At 39.3% G+C, this 16,708-nt stretch overlaps 1 protein-coding gene across 1 annotated transcript; it reads left to right on the top strand.

Annotated features, from left to right (window-relative positions):
• The first annotated feature begins 370 nt into the window (after positions 1-370).
• On the top strand, positions 371-16,347 carry LOC106064650 (uncharacterized). Its single transcript, XM_013223255.2, has 6 exons — positions 371-720; positions 1,930-2,304; positions 9,511-9,760; positions 10,689-10,900; positions 11,494-11,584; positions 12,245-16,347. The coding sequence occupies exons 2-6, from the start codon at positions 2,095-2,097 to the stop codon at positions 13,549-13,551; spliced, it is 2,070 nt and encodes a 689-aa protein (XP_013078709.2). The 5' UTR covers positions 371-720; positions 1,930-2,094; the 3' UTR covers positions 13,552-16,347.
• Positions 16,348-16,708: the final 361 nt, after the last annotated feature.

Here is a 16,708-nt window from a genome sequence, read left to right as displayed (position 1 = left end):
GGATAGAAGACAACTTTTAGAGAAGTCCACATTCAGTGAAAACTGTTTCAACTATTTCACTGTTACAGGATAGAAGACAACTTTTGTTGTCGTTAAAGTAATAACAGTCTGACCAGTGTAACAGCAATTTGTAAGAGATGGTGTGTGTGTGTGTACGTACGTGTTTGCATGTGTGTGTGTGAGAGAGAGAGAGAGAGTGAGTTTTAATATTTATTTGCTTTAGTCTTAATTTCATTGATTGTTACGTTCATTTCTTATTGGTTTAAAATTAGATCGATACTCCCCAAACAAGACACAGCCACTCGTCGCTTTATCAAAGGACACTGGGAGGCGTGGTTTACGATGTAGGGCAGCTCCGCCCCCCAGTTGTCCCCCAGTCCTATGAGCTGTCTAGCGCTGTCCTGCTCACGGTCACGCGTCACGTGGTACTTCGGTTATGAGTCCGTAAAGCCTTAACTGTAACAAACGGTACATCTTTCCCAAGATCATATCCTTAACCAAGTGCCTAGTGGGAGCACGCGACAATTGGTTCAAACACATTATCTCAGTGAAAAGTTTGAACACAGAGCTGTAATTACTTTCTGAACAGCACAAATTAGGCAATAGGGCATTACTTCAGCGACTTTGTCAAATAGTTTCATTGATTGTTTATGGATTTAGTAGTTTGTGAAAACATTTGGTGAAGCAAGCCATCTAATACTTGTGTCAACAGAAAACAAGGTAAGTTCAAGTGTTAGGTCTAACATTATATAACGTATTGAACGCTTTCTACTAAGAGATACGTGAATCATTTATTCTTCCAAGATCTTTTGGGAAAAAAAGATTGTTTCCTAGTTTGTCTTTTTATATAGAACACGAGCTTTGTCTAGGCCCCTTTAGTTGTTTTGTTTTTTTTAATATTGGGTGCTATACATTTAACAGAAACACTATATCTGATGCACTATATCTACTGAATCTGATGCACTATATCTACTATATCTGATGCACAATATCTACTGAATCTGATACACCATATCTACTATATATGATACACTATATCTACTATATATGATGTACTATATCTACTACATCTGATGCACTAAATCTACTATATCTGATGCACTCAATCTACTATATCTGATGCACTATATCTACTATATCTGATGCACTATATCTGATGCACTATATCTGATGCACTATATCTGATGCACTATATCTACTATATCTGATGCACTAAATCTACTATATCTGATGCACTATATCTACTATATCTGATGCACTATATCTGATGTACTATATCTGATGCACTATATCTGATGCACTATATCATGTGCTCTATATCAACTGTGTGCGCTTATAAACACATTGAAACATCACAATACGTTTGCTATAAATCTCGCCCCTTATTCAGTCCCTCTCTTTCCCTGTCTGCTATCTGTCTGTTAGTTGTTTGTCTGTCTGTTTGCTGTTTGTCTGTCTGTTAGCTGTTTGTCTGTCTGTTATCTGTTTGTCTGTTTGGTATCCACTCTATTTTTTTGTTCTTGAATACTTTAAAAAAGTTTATTTACTTATTTTTTAAAATTGTGCTCAATTACACAATCCAACACACTATCATCCACACTATCATCCACACTATCATCCACACTATCACTCAAGTAGTTCAGGTTTGTTTCGTCTTATTTTACTTCTGACTAGTTACTGTTCGATATTTCTGTTTCCATTTCCCTAAACTCATTCTCTACATCATTCCTATTATTATCACAATATAGATTATACATACAGTATAGAAGATAAACTTTGTAGTTTGACAGGGCCATCAACTTAATAATGCTGAAAATTAATACATTCTCCCATATTCAAACTTTAGTGCAAAATGTTTTAGAAAGCCAATGACTCAAAACAAAATTAAAGGTAGTTTTTGTTTAATTAAAATATTTGTTTAAATCATAGGAAACTTACTTTTGATGCTGGATACTATCTTCAACTACAGTTACATCAAGGAGCTAGTGGACGGACTCCTGGTCTGGAATCAAACCTCGTTCTGATGTCGGGCAGCAGACGCCATCTCTAATTCTGCCTGCTCACACTCCACCCAAACAAGCTGCTTTCCTTGAGATGTTGATCCTAAGCGATGCTGAACTCTCACCTTTGATGATGTCATCGGAGTCTTCCGTTGTACCTTGTCACCCGCAGGGGTCGGAGCGGGACTTGGTAATGTCTGGAGCCTATCAGGAGTTCCCGGAGTCTCCACAGCGATCCCATCATGCCCAGCGCCACCGCGGTCATCTGCACCAATGGGACATCAACGACAACGTCCTGCCCACGGTAAGTACACAATGAAAAGAGTCTCTACGGGAGTAACTTTTTGACCTGTATGTACGTGAGTACCATAGGCTACGTCTTGCCCTGTACCTACGTGAGTACTATAGACAACGTTTCCCTCTGTACCTATGTGAATACTATAGACTACGTCTTGCCCTGTACATACGTGAGCACTATAGACCACGTTTTCCTCTGTACCTACGTGAGCACTATAGACTACGTCTTGCCCTGTATCTACGTAAGTACTTTAGACTACGTCATGTCCTGTACCTACGCGCGTACTTTAGACTATGTATTATCAGATACGTACGTATCATGTGCAATTTTTTTTAGCAGGGAAAGGAATCGAAAGCCTGATAGAGAGAGTGAGAAAGTAATTTGTTTAATAAATGAGATGGCCAAGAAATAAATGGTGTGGTCACTGAACAAACATATCTTTGATTACAAGTCAACCATCTGTGTGGACATGGTGTCTCAACTTTATAGTGTAGTTAAATAGTGCTTGATAATACGGATCTATATGTTCATAGAAGGTTGACCAGCGGTTTAATGAAGAAGCACTGTCTGGTCAGGTCAACGGCTAAACCATTTTGAAATTGTCCATCCATGTGTACACTGGTTTCTATTGGCTTCCGATCTCGAGTATACAAAGTAACAACACGGGACCAGAAACTGAGACTTGGGTTTGTACCCTGGGGGAACTAGTGTAAGATCAACTTTGATGTCGTGTTCAATGAAAAGACTGAAAAGTCTAATAAGATTTGGCCTACTTATTTTGACACAACTTACGCAGACGAAGCCGTTGTCTGTCGGGGTTCTATTTGAGTTCTATTGGTGCCTTCTGTTCATGTATCTGGTGGTAGTTTTTCATTGTATATCACAAGCACATACACATATATCTCTATATAATCATATCTATATATATAATCATGTATATTTGTGTGTGTGTGTTTGCGTGTTTGTTTGTATAAGAGAGAGAGAGAGAGAGAGAATATAAGATATGACCGCTCTAATATTGATTTCGAAAGGTCAATGAAAGCAAACAAATTGACTATAGTTTTGAAATAAAATAACATCAATTATTATACGGAACAAATTCTGGACAACCTAATGACAGCAATCTTTTTATTTGCTCATTATTATGCAACTGTGTGGTATGTGTCTGTTCTCACAGTCTAATTGATTCGATTTAATCAAAAGTCTGAGACAGAATAAATCGCCTGCCAACTTGGAGACCTCGGAAGTTTTCTTCATCATTCTTTGCGGCCAAATTCTTTTCCATCTTCATCATTTCTTTCCTTCATCATGCTCTGTCTTTTTTTTCTTTCTCGTTTACATTAGACTTGGACCTGCTCAGAAAACCCACAAACCTCATCCTCGCTGGTGTTGAAACGCTGGCCACCGGCGCCCTTTGGCCAGTCTAATGACTAAATGAATGGCCCGTTTCTTCCCATAATGCCCATAGTCCGCGCTCGTTCCCTCTCCGGATGAGACAATATGTTCCGATTTAACCAATCAAATAATTCTATTTCCTCAAGTCAAGAGCTTGTAAATACGTCACCGAGACGGGTCACGTGACGAGGAGTCCACCAGCTCGCGCGCATGTCAATCAACGAAGCAGTGCCGCTGTTGTATTTAATTGCATTGAGTTATATTAGTTGTTGGGGGCCGCTGAAGGGACGATTTCTTGGTGACTCAAAAAGTGAAGACGTCATTACCAGCCTTTTTTTTTTCTCCATAAAACATCTTGAAGCACGGAGATGAAAACTGATTGTTAGTGTTTGCGCGTGCGTTCTAAAAAAAGAACAAAGTGCATTGGGTAACCAACCATTGGTGGGTAACACACATTTAAATGGAAAATTCAAACAAAATTTATTTATCGTTTCGTTAGCTATATAACTTAGTCGACTCAGGCCAAGCGATTTACCACCCAGCCACCATGTCCCAATAAAGAAGTCTACATTACTCGATTTCAGTTGGGCTATTTTATATTTCTAATAGGAAGACTCTACACTTAAGAACTCTCGGGGGCAGAGAATGTTGTCCTCGCTGTCTCCAATGTCCACTATATGCTACCTGATCCGTTTTGAAAAGCTCCCAAGACGCGCGTCCCTCCACTTCCCAGTGCCCACTGCCCAGTGGAGACCTTAGGGCTCAAATGCCTCGTGACCTAAATGCCGAACATGTCCTGGACGCGCGCGGCAGGCCTATAATTAGCATGTCAGTGAGCCATTCGGACAGGATGTCGGGCCGCACTGACCTCGGAGAAGACATCTCTATTTGAGTTTGGGCTTATACAAGGTTAATTTCAGAGTCATGTTTTAATGAAGTACATTCAGGCAGAGAGACAACGGGGGGAGTATGTGTGTGTGCGAGAAAGAGAGAGAGAGAGAAAAAAGAGAGAGAGAGAGAGAGAGCGTTGTGTGTGTGTGTTAAGTGAAAAAGAGTGTATGTATAGATGGGGGCAGTAAAACGAATGTGGGACAGGAAGCAACTGTAGTAATAAAAATGACTCAAAATGCATCTGCGCATGCTCTGATGAGCGTGTCTGCAGCATGTTTGTATGACTATAATGATGTTAATGACCACAGGTCGAATGTCTTCAGATATCTTGTGTTAGACCAGTGTTTCAGTAATGCATCATTGGAGTTGTTTTTAAAGACTTACAGTACTTGGCCTACAGTAATAGAATTCTAAAAATTAGACTATTACAGTACTATGGTATCTTTGTTATACAGCAGGCGTGATATGAAAAGTATTTTAATTTTAAAAAAATACTATAAAAGAGCTGTAAATTACATAGCCTGAACTTGATGGTACTGAGAGAGAGAAAGAGAGAGAGAGAGAGAGAGAGAGAAAAGGGGGGGGGGTAGACAATAAAATAGATCATTTAATATTTTCATAAAACAAAGGCCGGTCATTCAAGAGATTTTAGGAACCAAATCAAGAAGTCAGAAGTTAGACACTAATGTCGAGCGAATGCTAAGAACTCAAAGAAATAAGAGAAATGGACAAGGAAAGATGAATGAACAATACATTCGCATTATTTGGTGGGGGGGGGGGGGGATGGCGGTAGGTTGAAAGCCTCAAAAGGTTATAGGTGGGGAAAAGCTGTGCTGATTAAAGTATAGAAAATGCTATTGAACCATAATTGATAATTGGCGGGGCTTTAGAATCGGCCGGGTATTTTGAATCATTCCAACAGTGTTTTGCCAGATTTGTTTTTTTCTCTTGTCCATCCTTTGTTCTGAGTCTTTAAAGTACAGAGATTGATGAGTTTACGGCAAATATTGACTCTCTGTGGTGACAGCATTAAGAGAGCCGAAAACTGGGTGTAAGTTGGTGCTAAAGACACCGCCCTCTAGAATACTACTGGATTTGTCTCTTTCATACGACAGACGTGAATGCATGTCCAGTGGCCGTCAGAAAGCGCTAAGTTGTGATTCAGTTACCGGTAATGACTGACCACAGGACAACGCCACCTGTCCCTCTCTGACCACTGCCGGGCTTGCCTCTAAGAAACTGGATGGTTTTACCGCGGCTAGCAAAAAACTCGACAGCCAATACATTGTAGTGCTTACAGAAGGTGTAAAACACTGGTCGGGGGGGGGGGGCTGGTCACTCGAGAGTCGGGTGATTGGGGGGGGGAATCAATAGTTGGAGCTATTTGTGTACGTGTGTAAAAAAAAAAGATATTGAAAAGATGGGGGGTGGGGGGGGGGGAGCTGGGACATCTATATGTCTCTAAGGGACAGAACAAAATTACATTAACCTTTAAATGTACACGCTCAAAATCCATTTGGTTTTTCTTCGAAGCGATATGGCCTAGATAGAAAAAAACAACACAATTTTCTTCCTATGTATAAATGAACATCTTGTAGTCGTGATCTAGCCCCGAAAGACTTTGATGTCTCCTTTGTGGCTGTCCTGACCGACTCTCTCTTCTCTCAATTTAGTTCATTAATCTACTCGCTTAATTGATATGTCCAGCCTAGCCAAGCGACCAGCTGACCGACAGACCACGACAAAACAATGGAACGATTGTGGGAAGTGGCGATAAATCAAAGACATAGTTTCGGACAGAGATTTTTTTTTTTCGGAGGCGGAGGGTGAGGGGGAGGTTGGGGGGGGGATGTGAACCCAAATATCTCCCAATAACACTAGACCTCTGTAGCAATCCATCCCCTCACTAACCAAGTCAGAACATACAAGAAAATGTTTAACCCTTATCATCCTGGTTTGTTTTTTCTTGTTCATTTCTTTCTGTAACTTGGAAATACTAATAATAGATAAGGGTCTGTCGCATCTAGACAAATATTAAAATACTAATAATAGATAAGGGTCTGTCGCATCTAGACAAATATTAAAATACTTATATAGATAAGGGCCTGTCGCATCTAGACAAATATTAAAATACTTATATAGATAAGGGCCTGTCGCATCTAGACAAATATTAAAATACTTATATAGATAAGGGCCTGTCGCATCTAGACAAATATTAAAATACTTATATAGATAAGGGCCTGTCGCATCTAGACAAATATTAAAATACTTATATAGATAAGGGCCTGTCGCATCTAGACAAATATTAAAATACTTATATAGATAAGGGCCTGTCGCATCTAGACAAATATTAAAATACTTATATAGATAAGGGTCTGTCGCATCTAGACAAATATTAAAATACATATAATAGATAAGGGTCTGTCGCATCTAGACAAATATTAAAATACTTATAATAGATAAGGGTCTGTCGCATCTAGACAAATATTAAAATACTTATAATAGATAAGGGTCTGTCGCATCTAGACAAATATTAAAATACTTCCATGTACATTTAAGGCTTGAAGTAGTTTAGACATTGTGAAAACGGATCGGCCCTTAGTTAGTTCGATTGCTTCAGTGTTTCAAACAAAACAAAAAAGTAAACATGGTGTTGGGACACGGTTACTATGTGTGGTCAACCGTGACACACGGTCAAGTGTTGGGTACCGGGGGAGATAGGGGACTTGTGGGAAGTGACGAGTGTGTTGTAAACAAGAAGAAGGAAGTCATCTAGTGGAGTAGTTTTGTATATAATGTTAGCCTTGTATATATGTTAGGTTGAAATGCTTCACTATTAAAAGGCACTTTATACTTACAGAGACTTGTTTCTTCACACATGTCGTAAGTCTAATGATCTATGATCTCATTTGTAGAACTTTTGACCTCCATTTGGCAACTAATCACGTCGAGATTAATCTTAGTTTATAATTACTGCGGAGAAGTCTAGATGCTTTAAAACAAAGGGAGGTTATAAAAAAAAAAAACCAACATGCTTCTTTGTCTACAGTCCTATTATTTAGTTTCAAACAAAAAGATTGAATTGAAAGATTTTCTTAGAAAAGTACACCTCCTATCATAGGATAATTAAGATTTCACCATGTTCACATTCACTAATGAAATGTATCTATAACTTTATAGAATTGGTCTGTATAAATAACTCGCTTATACTCGATAGGCCCGAACGTATATGTACATGACTCAAATCATTAAAACAAAATTTTATCATTATTTTTGGAAATTATTGTGTGGTAAAGACTTTAAAAAAAATTCACCATAAATTGCATCTATATTTCTTTACATTTATAGATGTATGTCACCAGTATGTGCCCTGTAACTATATACTAGTTACTAATGTTTTACGACCTGACTCTTTAATGTCTATATGTATTCACACATGTGTTCCTGTCTCTTTTGATTCATACTTTGTCACCTGTCACATCTGACCCTTCGTGTAGCCTGAAAACTCACTTGATAATCATCTTCTTCATAACGTCGAGAGATGTCGCTGCGAGAGTTATTGCGAAACAGCCTAGTTTATGGCGATAATCGATCGCGACACTTTTAACATCCAGCATATTAATTTCTCTTGTCTCAACTACAAAGACTAAAAACAAAAAAAAAAACCAACAGGCCAGGTATGGGAAGAAGAATGCTGCCAATTAGCATAATGCATAATAATTATAAGGGTCGTTGAATGGTGATAAACCCGTATCGTATTTTTTTTTTTTGGTCTCAAGATAAAAAATGTTTAGATCCTAGACCAACAAAGACGTTTGAATCTATAAGACAATAATAAAAAAAATAGTGATATAAGTCTTAGGATCTAGAGATTGTATTATTCAAAATGTCACTTAAGACAGTTACAGGTTCATACACCTATTACAAAAGTTAAGTTATAATTTTATAATGGCAGACAACAAAGGTAGACACACACGTTAAATGAATCAATATTGATCGTCAAACCAGTAGTACATCCTTTGGTGTTCCTATTATCAAGTTGGAGGGTCCAGATACCATGTCCTATAGCTGAGATGAACTCCGCAGTGGTTTCCAGACCAAACAGCTCTTCAATTACTCAGTATATTAAGACTTTTTCTTTGGTTCGTAACAGGCTTGCTGGAAATATGTTTCCCCCATGCTGAACAAGATTGTCCATCACTGGACTGGACCGTAGCCGTAGATGACCAAGTGCAGAGAATAAAATTGTTTTTAAACTCATCGACACTTTATACACGATGGTCGCCAAGGGCAATAATAAATAATTGAATTGGTTGATACTATGAAACTTATGAGTTGCTTCTGCTAGTAGTGTATTTAAGTCATATATACACTAATTTCTTAACAAGCACGCTACATATTTGAACAAAGACAAACAAACACAAACACTCTTTTGTTCCCCTCGTAATCAAATCATTAAATAAGAACAATCTGGTATAAACTTTGTCACATCTAAATTTTGAGTGAGTCTGGTGTGAATGTACACTTTGGTTTCTTATAGTTATAATGTTTTTTGTTTGGTGTAATGCACAAATTGTAAGACAAATTTCCTTACGGATAATAAAGATTATTATTATTATTATTATTATTATTATTATTTCAGAGTTTGACGTGTAAGTCATCTTGTTCACAGAATACAATTGAACTCTGTTTTTCTGTTCTTCCACTTTGTTGAGATTCTACTTCACTCCAAAACCAGACAGACAGACAGACAGACAGACACACAACATATTTATCCTATATACATTTGTATAACTTCCATTGCATCCCCCCCCCTCAATACTAATCTTCCCTTTTCGTAATGACTATAATACTTAAAAAACTAAATAGAGCCAAAGACATAACCACAAAAGCCATTTTATTGTTGACCTTGATTGTTTGTTACAGCCGGACACGCACGACCCCTTTGAACTGTGGCCCACAGGACACAGTCGGAGGGTGTACCAGGCCGACAGCGACGACGCCAGGAGACACGTGAGCGGCTGGGCCATGCGCAACACCAACAACCACAACGCCCTGATACTGAAAAAGTCCTGCCTGGGTGTCCTCGTCTGCTCAATGGACTGCATGCTGGAGTCCGGCCGGAAAGTGCACCTCCGGCCGGCCATTTGCGACAAAGCCAGGAGGAAACAAATGGGTAAGCCATACAACAGTAAACCAATGGGAAAATACATTGCAGCAAAAACAGCAGACAGACAAACAATGGAACAAACAAACAACATAAGAACAACTTGCAAGCTAAGCATGATAATGTTTTGGTCAATCTGTATGTCTATACATAAGTTTGTATACCTATAAGTCTGAGTGTGCGTGTGTTTGGCTTAGAGAGATAATACAAGTTTCGTAATAAAGACGAATATTAAAAGATATAATGAAAGCCGTTTCTCAAATACAGAAACTCTAGATTAGCATAATGACTACAGTACTTAGTATTGTACAATGTCACAATATTATATATTATTATATATATTATATATTATTTATAAAATACTCTATCAAATTACACTATCGCGATATTAATAGCAATAATTCCATTACTCTATCAAATTACATTATAGCGATATTACTAGTAATAACAAATCACTTTGTGGTACACTAGCCTACTAGTCTCAACCACCCATTGAATAATACTCTCCCCTCTCTTTCTTCTTCTCTCTCTCCCTCTCCGTCACACTTTCCTTTCTCCCTCTCTCTCCCTCTCTTTCTCTCTCTCTTTAGTGCATCCCTTCCTTAGTATTTGATGTGAGTTAAAAACAGTTTTTACAAAGCGTAACATTTCAGTTGTCCAAACACAGAAACGCTTTAAGCATCACCTTACTTATCCTAATAAGTGCCCGAAAAAAAAATGACGTTCAAATAAGAGCGTCTACAATTTCATACAAACTTGCCGTTTGGTGTTTTTAACAAGCACACGACGGTAAAGCAATCACATGTCAAAACGAGCGTTTCTGCTTGCTTCTTTCATGGCTCATTGCGCATGTCCTAGTTGAATTGTCTGTCCACACATTCCCACCAATGTTGACAAAAAGTCTTACCCAATAATGTCTGGCCCTATCTTCTCACAGGCAAGCCGTGTCCAAATCCCGGGTGCCCAGGGAAACTTGACCTTCTTTCATGTCGCGGCCATTGTGGTTACCCGGTGACCCACTTCTGGAGGCACGTGAACCGTTACGTCTACTTCCAGGCCAAAGGCTTTCACGATCACCCAAGACCGGAAGTGAAATCTCTGTCGGAGAAAGGAAGACACGCCTTCACTAAACAGCTGAAACAAGAGGGGGTGAGTACCACACGGGGGAGACTACTTTCTCCTAGTCTTGTAAGTCAGATGGGGGGGGGGTGTTATAGTCACTTTCTCGTAGTCTTCTAAGTCAAATTGGGGGGGGGGTGTTGTAGTCACTTTCTTGTAGTAAGTCAGATGGGGGTGGGAGTGGGGAGGAAGTATTGTAGTCACTTTCTTGTAGTCTTGTAAGTCAGATGGGGGTGGGGGTGGGGAGGAAGTATTGTAGTCACTTTCTTGTAGTCTTGTAAGTCAGATGGGGGAGGGTATTGTAGTCACTTTGTGTAGTCTTGTAAGTCAGATACGGGAGGGGGTATTGTAGTCAGATGGGGGGTGGGGAGGAAGTATTTAGTCACTTTCTTGTAGTCTTGTAAATCAGATGGGGGGAGGGGTATTGTAGTCACCTTTTTGTAGTCTTGTAAGTCAGATAGGGGGGGGGGGTCTACTCACTTTCTTATAGTCTTGTAAGTCAGATGGGGGAATCTTTCTCATAATTTTGTAAGTCAAATTGGGCGTGGGGACAACTTTCTCTTAGTCCTGCAAGTCAGAATTTTAAAGTGTAAACTAATCCACACAAATTATTTTATCTACAGGACCGTGTGAACCCAATGACCCTGAAACGAAGATTTCCTATTTTGACCAATGAAGAAATTCCGGATAAAAAAATGTTTATCTCTGCACAAGGTATGCATGAACTAGTCCCTACTTTATTAAGTTTCACACAATTTTGGTGTTACTTTAGATAGTACATATTCAAATAAAGAAAACTTTACAAATAAGAGTGTTAAGCATACAGAGGAGATTCACGTGGACCTGTATAGGACGTAACTATCTTCAGTCTTGAAGAAATGTCTGTAACATTTATAAGATTATACATAACACTCATACTTTATACATAACACTCATACTTTATACATAACACTCATACTTAATACATAACAAACATACTTTATACATAACAAAAAGTTTTTTTTTTAGATCTATTTCTTGATTTAGTTTTACTTTCTTTCATTCCTTCCGTTTGAGATCAATAATAACCTAACAAGTTTTGACCCGTGCTATCACGTTGGTTACATTAAGGCAATAGGCACTTTACACTTCACCCGCCCATTTTTTTCTGTCAGTTATCACTCACGCTACTGGCGACAGTTTCTCCTCATGAACATATCTGAGAGCCTCTTTACGACTTTATGTTTATGTAGATAGACTTCTTTCTGCAGCTCCGCTTTTTCACATTGAAATGTAGTCTTCTTTCACGTGTTTAATTGTGCAGTTCTTACCGTTCTTACCCTCAACATTTGTATTGATATAAACTTATATTAATATATTTTTTGTTCGTTACAGATGAGGTCATGTGCTCTTGCCCACCATTTGAATGCGTTTGCCCAAAGTCACATTCCCACATGGTCAACACATCCATGGGATATTTTAAAGACACCCACGCTGGGCATTACTTACCTCACAGATCCCACCATGGCGTCGGGGCTGGGCTGGAGCAGCTGGCTGCCGCCCCTTTCACCCAGATTAACATCACCAACACGTGCCTACCACCGTCAACCGTGGACGTGACCATCCCCGGTTACGATCTGTACGCTAGTTGCCCGAGGTTCGGGTTCCATCCCCATCTTCTGGACAGTGAGGTGAGGATGTTCAGCAACTGCAACACGAAGGAAGACCCTAGCTCGTCCCAGAGCCGCATTCATGGAGGCGACTACAGGCAACACGATCTGAGCTCATGCGCGTCTGTTCCGTCGGGCCATACTACAAGCACACCGCAAAGGACGATGGCATCTTTTAACGCAGTCGATGACAGGGACGAGTTTTCGCGGTTTCGGCTTTCCACGGGACAGAGCTTTTCATCCCCTTCTCCTGTGAATGATACTCGAGGTCAGGTCGTTAAGACAGAGCCGGGAACTGCCTTCTTCTGTAGTAGGTCTCCATCATCACCCTCTTCGCGCGCCTACACTTCTGATATGTATCGAGATCTTTCTCCAGAATACCAGAGTCCTCCTCCATCACCCAGGCTAGAGGACTACCAAAACAAATTTAACTCAGCTCACGAAGAGTTCAGCAAAGAGCAGCAAGACCAGGAGCCGACCTACATCACGCTTACCTCCCCTCAACGAGACGCCAAGAGCATCAGCGACACACGCGATTTTAACGCTTGTAGGCTCAGTTACACCAACACACCTCCCAACACGACGTGTTCGGCTTTAGACAACATTCTGTACCCTCCCCAACCGACGCAAGTAACGCGAGTGGACAGCGTGCCCTCAGGTCTGGTGTCACACCGTCCTCCAGCACAAAGAGAGTCGTTCATCACAGCCCAAATGTCGCATTCCAGGCGGTCATCGACATCTTTGCTGCACAGGTCGCCCATGGGTAACGCTGAAGCTCTTAATCCCACTGGAACTTCCCAAAGAGGCAACAGTTTTCCGACCAGCTACAGCAGCACCCCTTTACACATCGACCCCTCCACGACCCCCATCACGATGAACAATGATCCCTGTTTGCCAACATATCCTTCCACTGGCAGCAACTACACGAGTCTTGGTGCTCCATACGGGTACTTTTGTAACGAGATGCTGCAGACTCCAGCCCAACAGGCGTACAGGAACCGAAGCATTAACATTACATTAACATATAACTGAAAACGAGCTCTTCACAACTTAGTTCGCTCCGATGTAATATCAAGTCCGACAATATCAAAAGACGGGATATCTGATTGATTATCAAAACATCACTGCTAAAATTCTCACTGCAGTACAGACTTTCACGCCACTTGTAAAACTGATATTCTAGTCCGATACTGGAACGTACGTTGTCTATATAAGGTTATGGAAAGTTCTCGGAATGGTGGGGGATGTATGGAACATTGATTATCTGCTACACCTCATGTCAGCTCCAGTTGTCTTAACCATGTCTTACCAGTAGACACATCGGATAAACCGTCATATAGTTTGACTGTTGTGGAGTTTATCTGCCTCACTTTAAAACCTGTTTCTTTGCGCATGCCCCAATCTTGCAATTAGAAGATACTTATGTTCTTCAGTAAGGAGAAGCTACATTAGTAGCTGCCAACCCAATAACTCTATTTCATGTCTTCTGAACTGAAAGCTAATATATTCCATCGCAGAAGCTTAGACTCAATACACTATCAATTATTTTATGCACTTTTACAAAGTCGTTCTGTTACTGAACTATTCACACACCCTTGTCGCAGATGGCAAAACAATCTCTATAAACCATAGTTGTCCACTATTTGAAGCAATATAAAATGTCACATAGAACAAGATAAATGCAAGAGACAAACTCAATCAGTAGTTTACTATAACGTGTAATTAAGTGTTATAGAAAACCTAAGAATGTGTCTCCTCTACTCACGTTGAGTCTTCCATCAGAACCAAAACACAAGCGAAAAACAATATAAAGGTTTTTAATATCAACATTGTGCCTAAAAAGGCTAAATACACCATAATGCCTAAATGTTTCAAGCACTACCATTGTGCCTCGGGGCACTTACACCTCACCCTTGTGCCTAAAGTCCAGAATCCAAATCTCATCACTTTTGTGCCTGAAAAATCAACTATACTTGCTTGTAACGGCCAAAAAAAGATCAAACGTGTGGCTACAGTTACAGTAGGCCCTAGCAAGACGTTAATTTTGTGAAGTTCACCTTGTGGCAACAGTAGCCTCTACCAAAACACTACTTTTGTGTGGTTCACCTTGTGGCTACAGTAGCCTCTACCAAAACACTACTTTTATGTAGTTCACCTTGTGGCTACAGTAGCCTCTACCAAAACGTTACTTTTGTGTTATAAATGAACATTTTATTTTATGACGTTTGTCTGGAAAAATCATAAATACATTTCAAGCCTAAAATTATTGGAACATGATTGTCTACTGATCCATAAGGAACATGATCGTCTGCTGATACATAAGTAGCATGATCATCTGCTGCTACATAAGGAACATGATCGTCTGCTGCTACATAAGGAACATGATCGTCTGCTGATACATAAGTAGCATGATCATCTGCTGCTACATAAGGAACATGATCGTCTGCTGATACATAAGTAGCATGATCATCTGCTGCTACATAAGGAACATGATCGTCTGCTGATACATAAGAAGCTTGATTGTCTGCGGATACGTAAGGAACTTTCTCGTCTGCTGATACATGTCTTGCCTGTACCACGAGGAACATGAACTTCTGGCTCCTATGTGTTATCAAACTTTTTGACAGTTTCTCTAATTTATTATAGTTGTTAGTTTACAAATAACTTCATACTTGAGCTTATTATTGAGCTTATCATATGACCTGCATTCCATTTATATATTTTACATATCATTGAAAGTATTCCTATTGCTTATCACGAATTTGAAATGTCGTATCTAACAAATGTTTTATGAATGCCATATTTAAAAAAAAAATCTTCCAAGCTTGTCAACTATTTTATGAGACCAATAGTATTCAATTATGGTGACAAAAGTCCTGTTTTCTCTTTGCTCGGATGTAATTATTGTTTAGACACAGATAGAGATAGAGTGATATCATTGCACAGATAGAGCAATAGTACCGAAAACGACAAAAAATGTTCTATTAGTTCTATCTGGTGAAACTGCTTTGAAAATGTCTAACTACACGATACATGGTTGGGTTAAGGCAGGGGCTCTCAACATGTGAGTCACGACCCCTTGAGGGGTCGATTGACGATTAGTCAGGGGTGGCCTAAGACCATCGAAAATATGGATTGTATTTTGTGTATTCTTCTATTGCTGTGTAAGTATGGGGGGGGGGGGGGTCGCGGCAGAGTGGGGGATAGTAAAAAGGGGTCGCCGAGCTTAAAAGGTTGAGAACCGCTGGGTTTAAGGCAATTAATAGTTAGGCAATCACTGACTCGCTACTGAGACCCAGAAAAATACTAAAATCCAGTGTTTTGATGATTTCTTTATGATTGCATATCTTGATCATTTTACTCTGTTGAAATAATAATGTTGTGTTTCTGTGACACCGAGTTCTGTGTGTGTGAAAGCATGTGTTAGTGTATTTGTGACAGGACATGTTAGTGTATGTGTGATAAAACCTTGACCTTGTTACCATTGACATCGGCCTTTCCCTGTCTTTGATTGTTTGTTCCTGTCACATTCCATTCTCTTCCATTAAAGGTGATATCAGAAGTCAACATGACCTCAAGCATTTCTTTTACAACACAGCCTACCATGTATTTTATCCACTTCACCACAAACACACACACGCACGCATATCTTTACACCTGTTTCTTAATGCGGCAAGTGCAATTATATATTTGTTTTTTTTTTTTACTCCTGACAATGTGTTCTCAGTGTTCTGTCAGTTATTCGTCTATTTTTCGGTAACTAGTATGACATATATATATATATATATATATATATATATATATATATATTTGTACTGTGTTTTATGATGAAAGCAATTTGTTAATTGTATATACAATGACCTATACAATAAAGAATTCAACAAAGTGATTTATTTTATTCTGCTATTTTTTTGTTTTGTCTTCTTTCAAAAGAGAAAGAGAGAAGGAGAGAAAGAGAGGAGAGAAAGAGAGGAGAGAAAAAGAGAAAGAAAAGAATAGCACACAGGTATATAGTAAAAGCATTAAATGAAGGTGTTTGAATGAAATATATATATATATATAAGAACCATCGGTAGAAAGTCCAAGAATTAAGCAATAAATGCATTTCAATGTCCCCAGTGCACAAAATATTTCATTCAAAAAATGAGCTTCATAACCCGTTGGACTTCTTAAAGAAAAGTTACAAAAC

Source organism: Biomphalaria glabrata, chromosome 5 (genome assembly GCF_947242115.1).
Source record: "Biomphalaria glabrata chromosome 5, xgBioGlab47.1, whole genome shotgun sequence".
Lineage (NCBI taxonomy): Eukaryota > Metazoa > Mollusca > Gastropoda > Planorbidae > Biomphalaria > Biomphalaria glabrata.
The sequence above is the reverse complement of the archived record's forward strand: the minus strand, read 5'-3'. Positions and strand labels throughout refer to the sequence as shown.

Excerpts from the sequence above, each read along its gene's own strand:
- LOC106064650 (XM_013223255.2), top strand. The coding sequence starts at position 2,095 with ATGTTGATCCTAAGCGATGCTGAACTCTCACCTTTGATGATGTCATCG. Across the intron at positions 10,901-11,493 it reads AACAGCTGAAACAAGAGGGG|GACCGTGTGAACCCAATGAC; the intron begins GTGAGTACCACA and ends TTTTATCTACAG. Across the intron at positions 11,585-12,244 it reads AATGTTTATCTCTGCACAAG|ATGAGGTCATGTGCTCTTGC; the intron begins GTATGCATGAAC and ends TGTTCGTTACAG.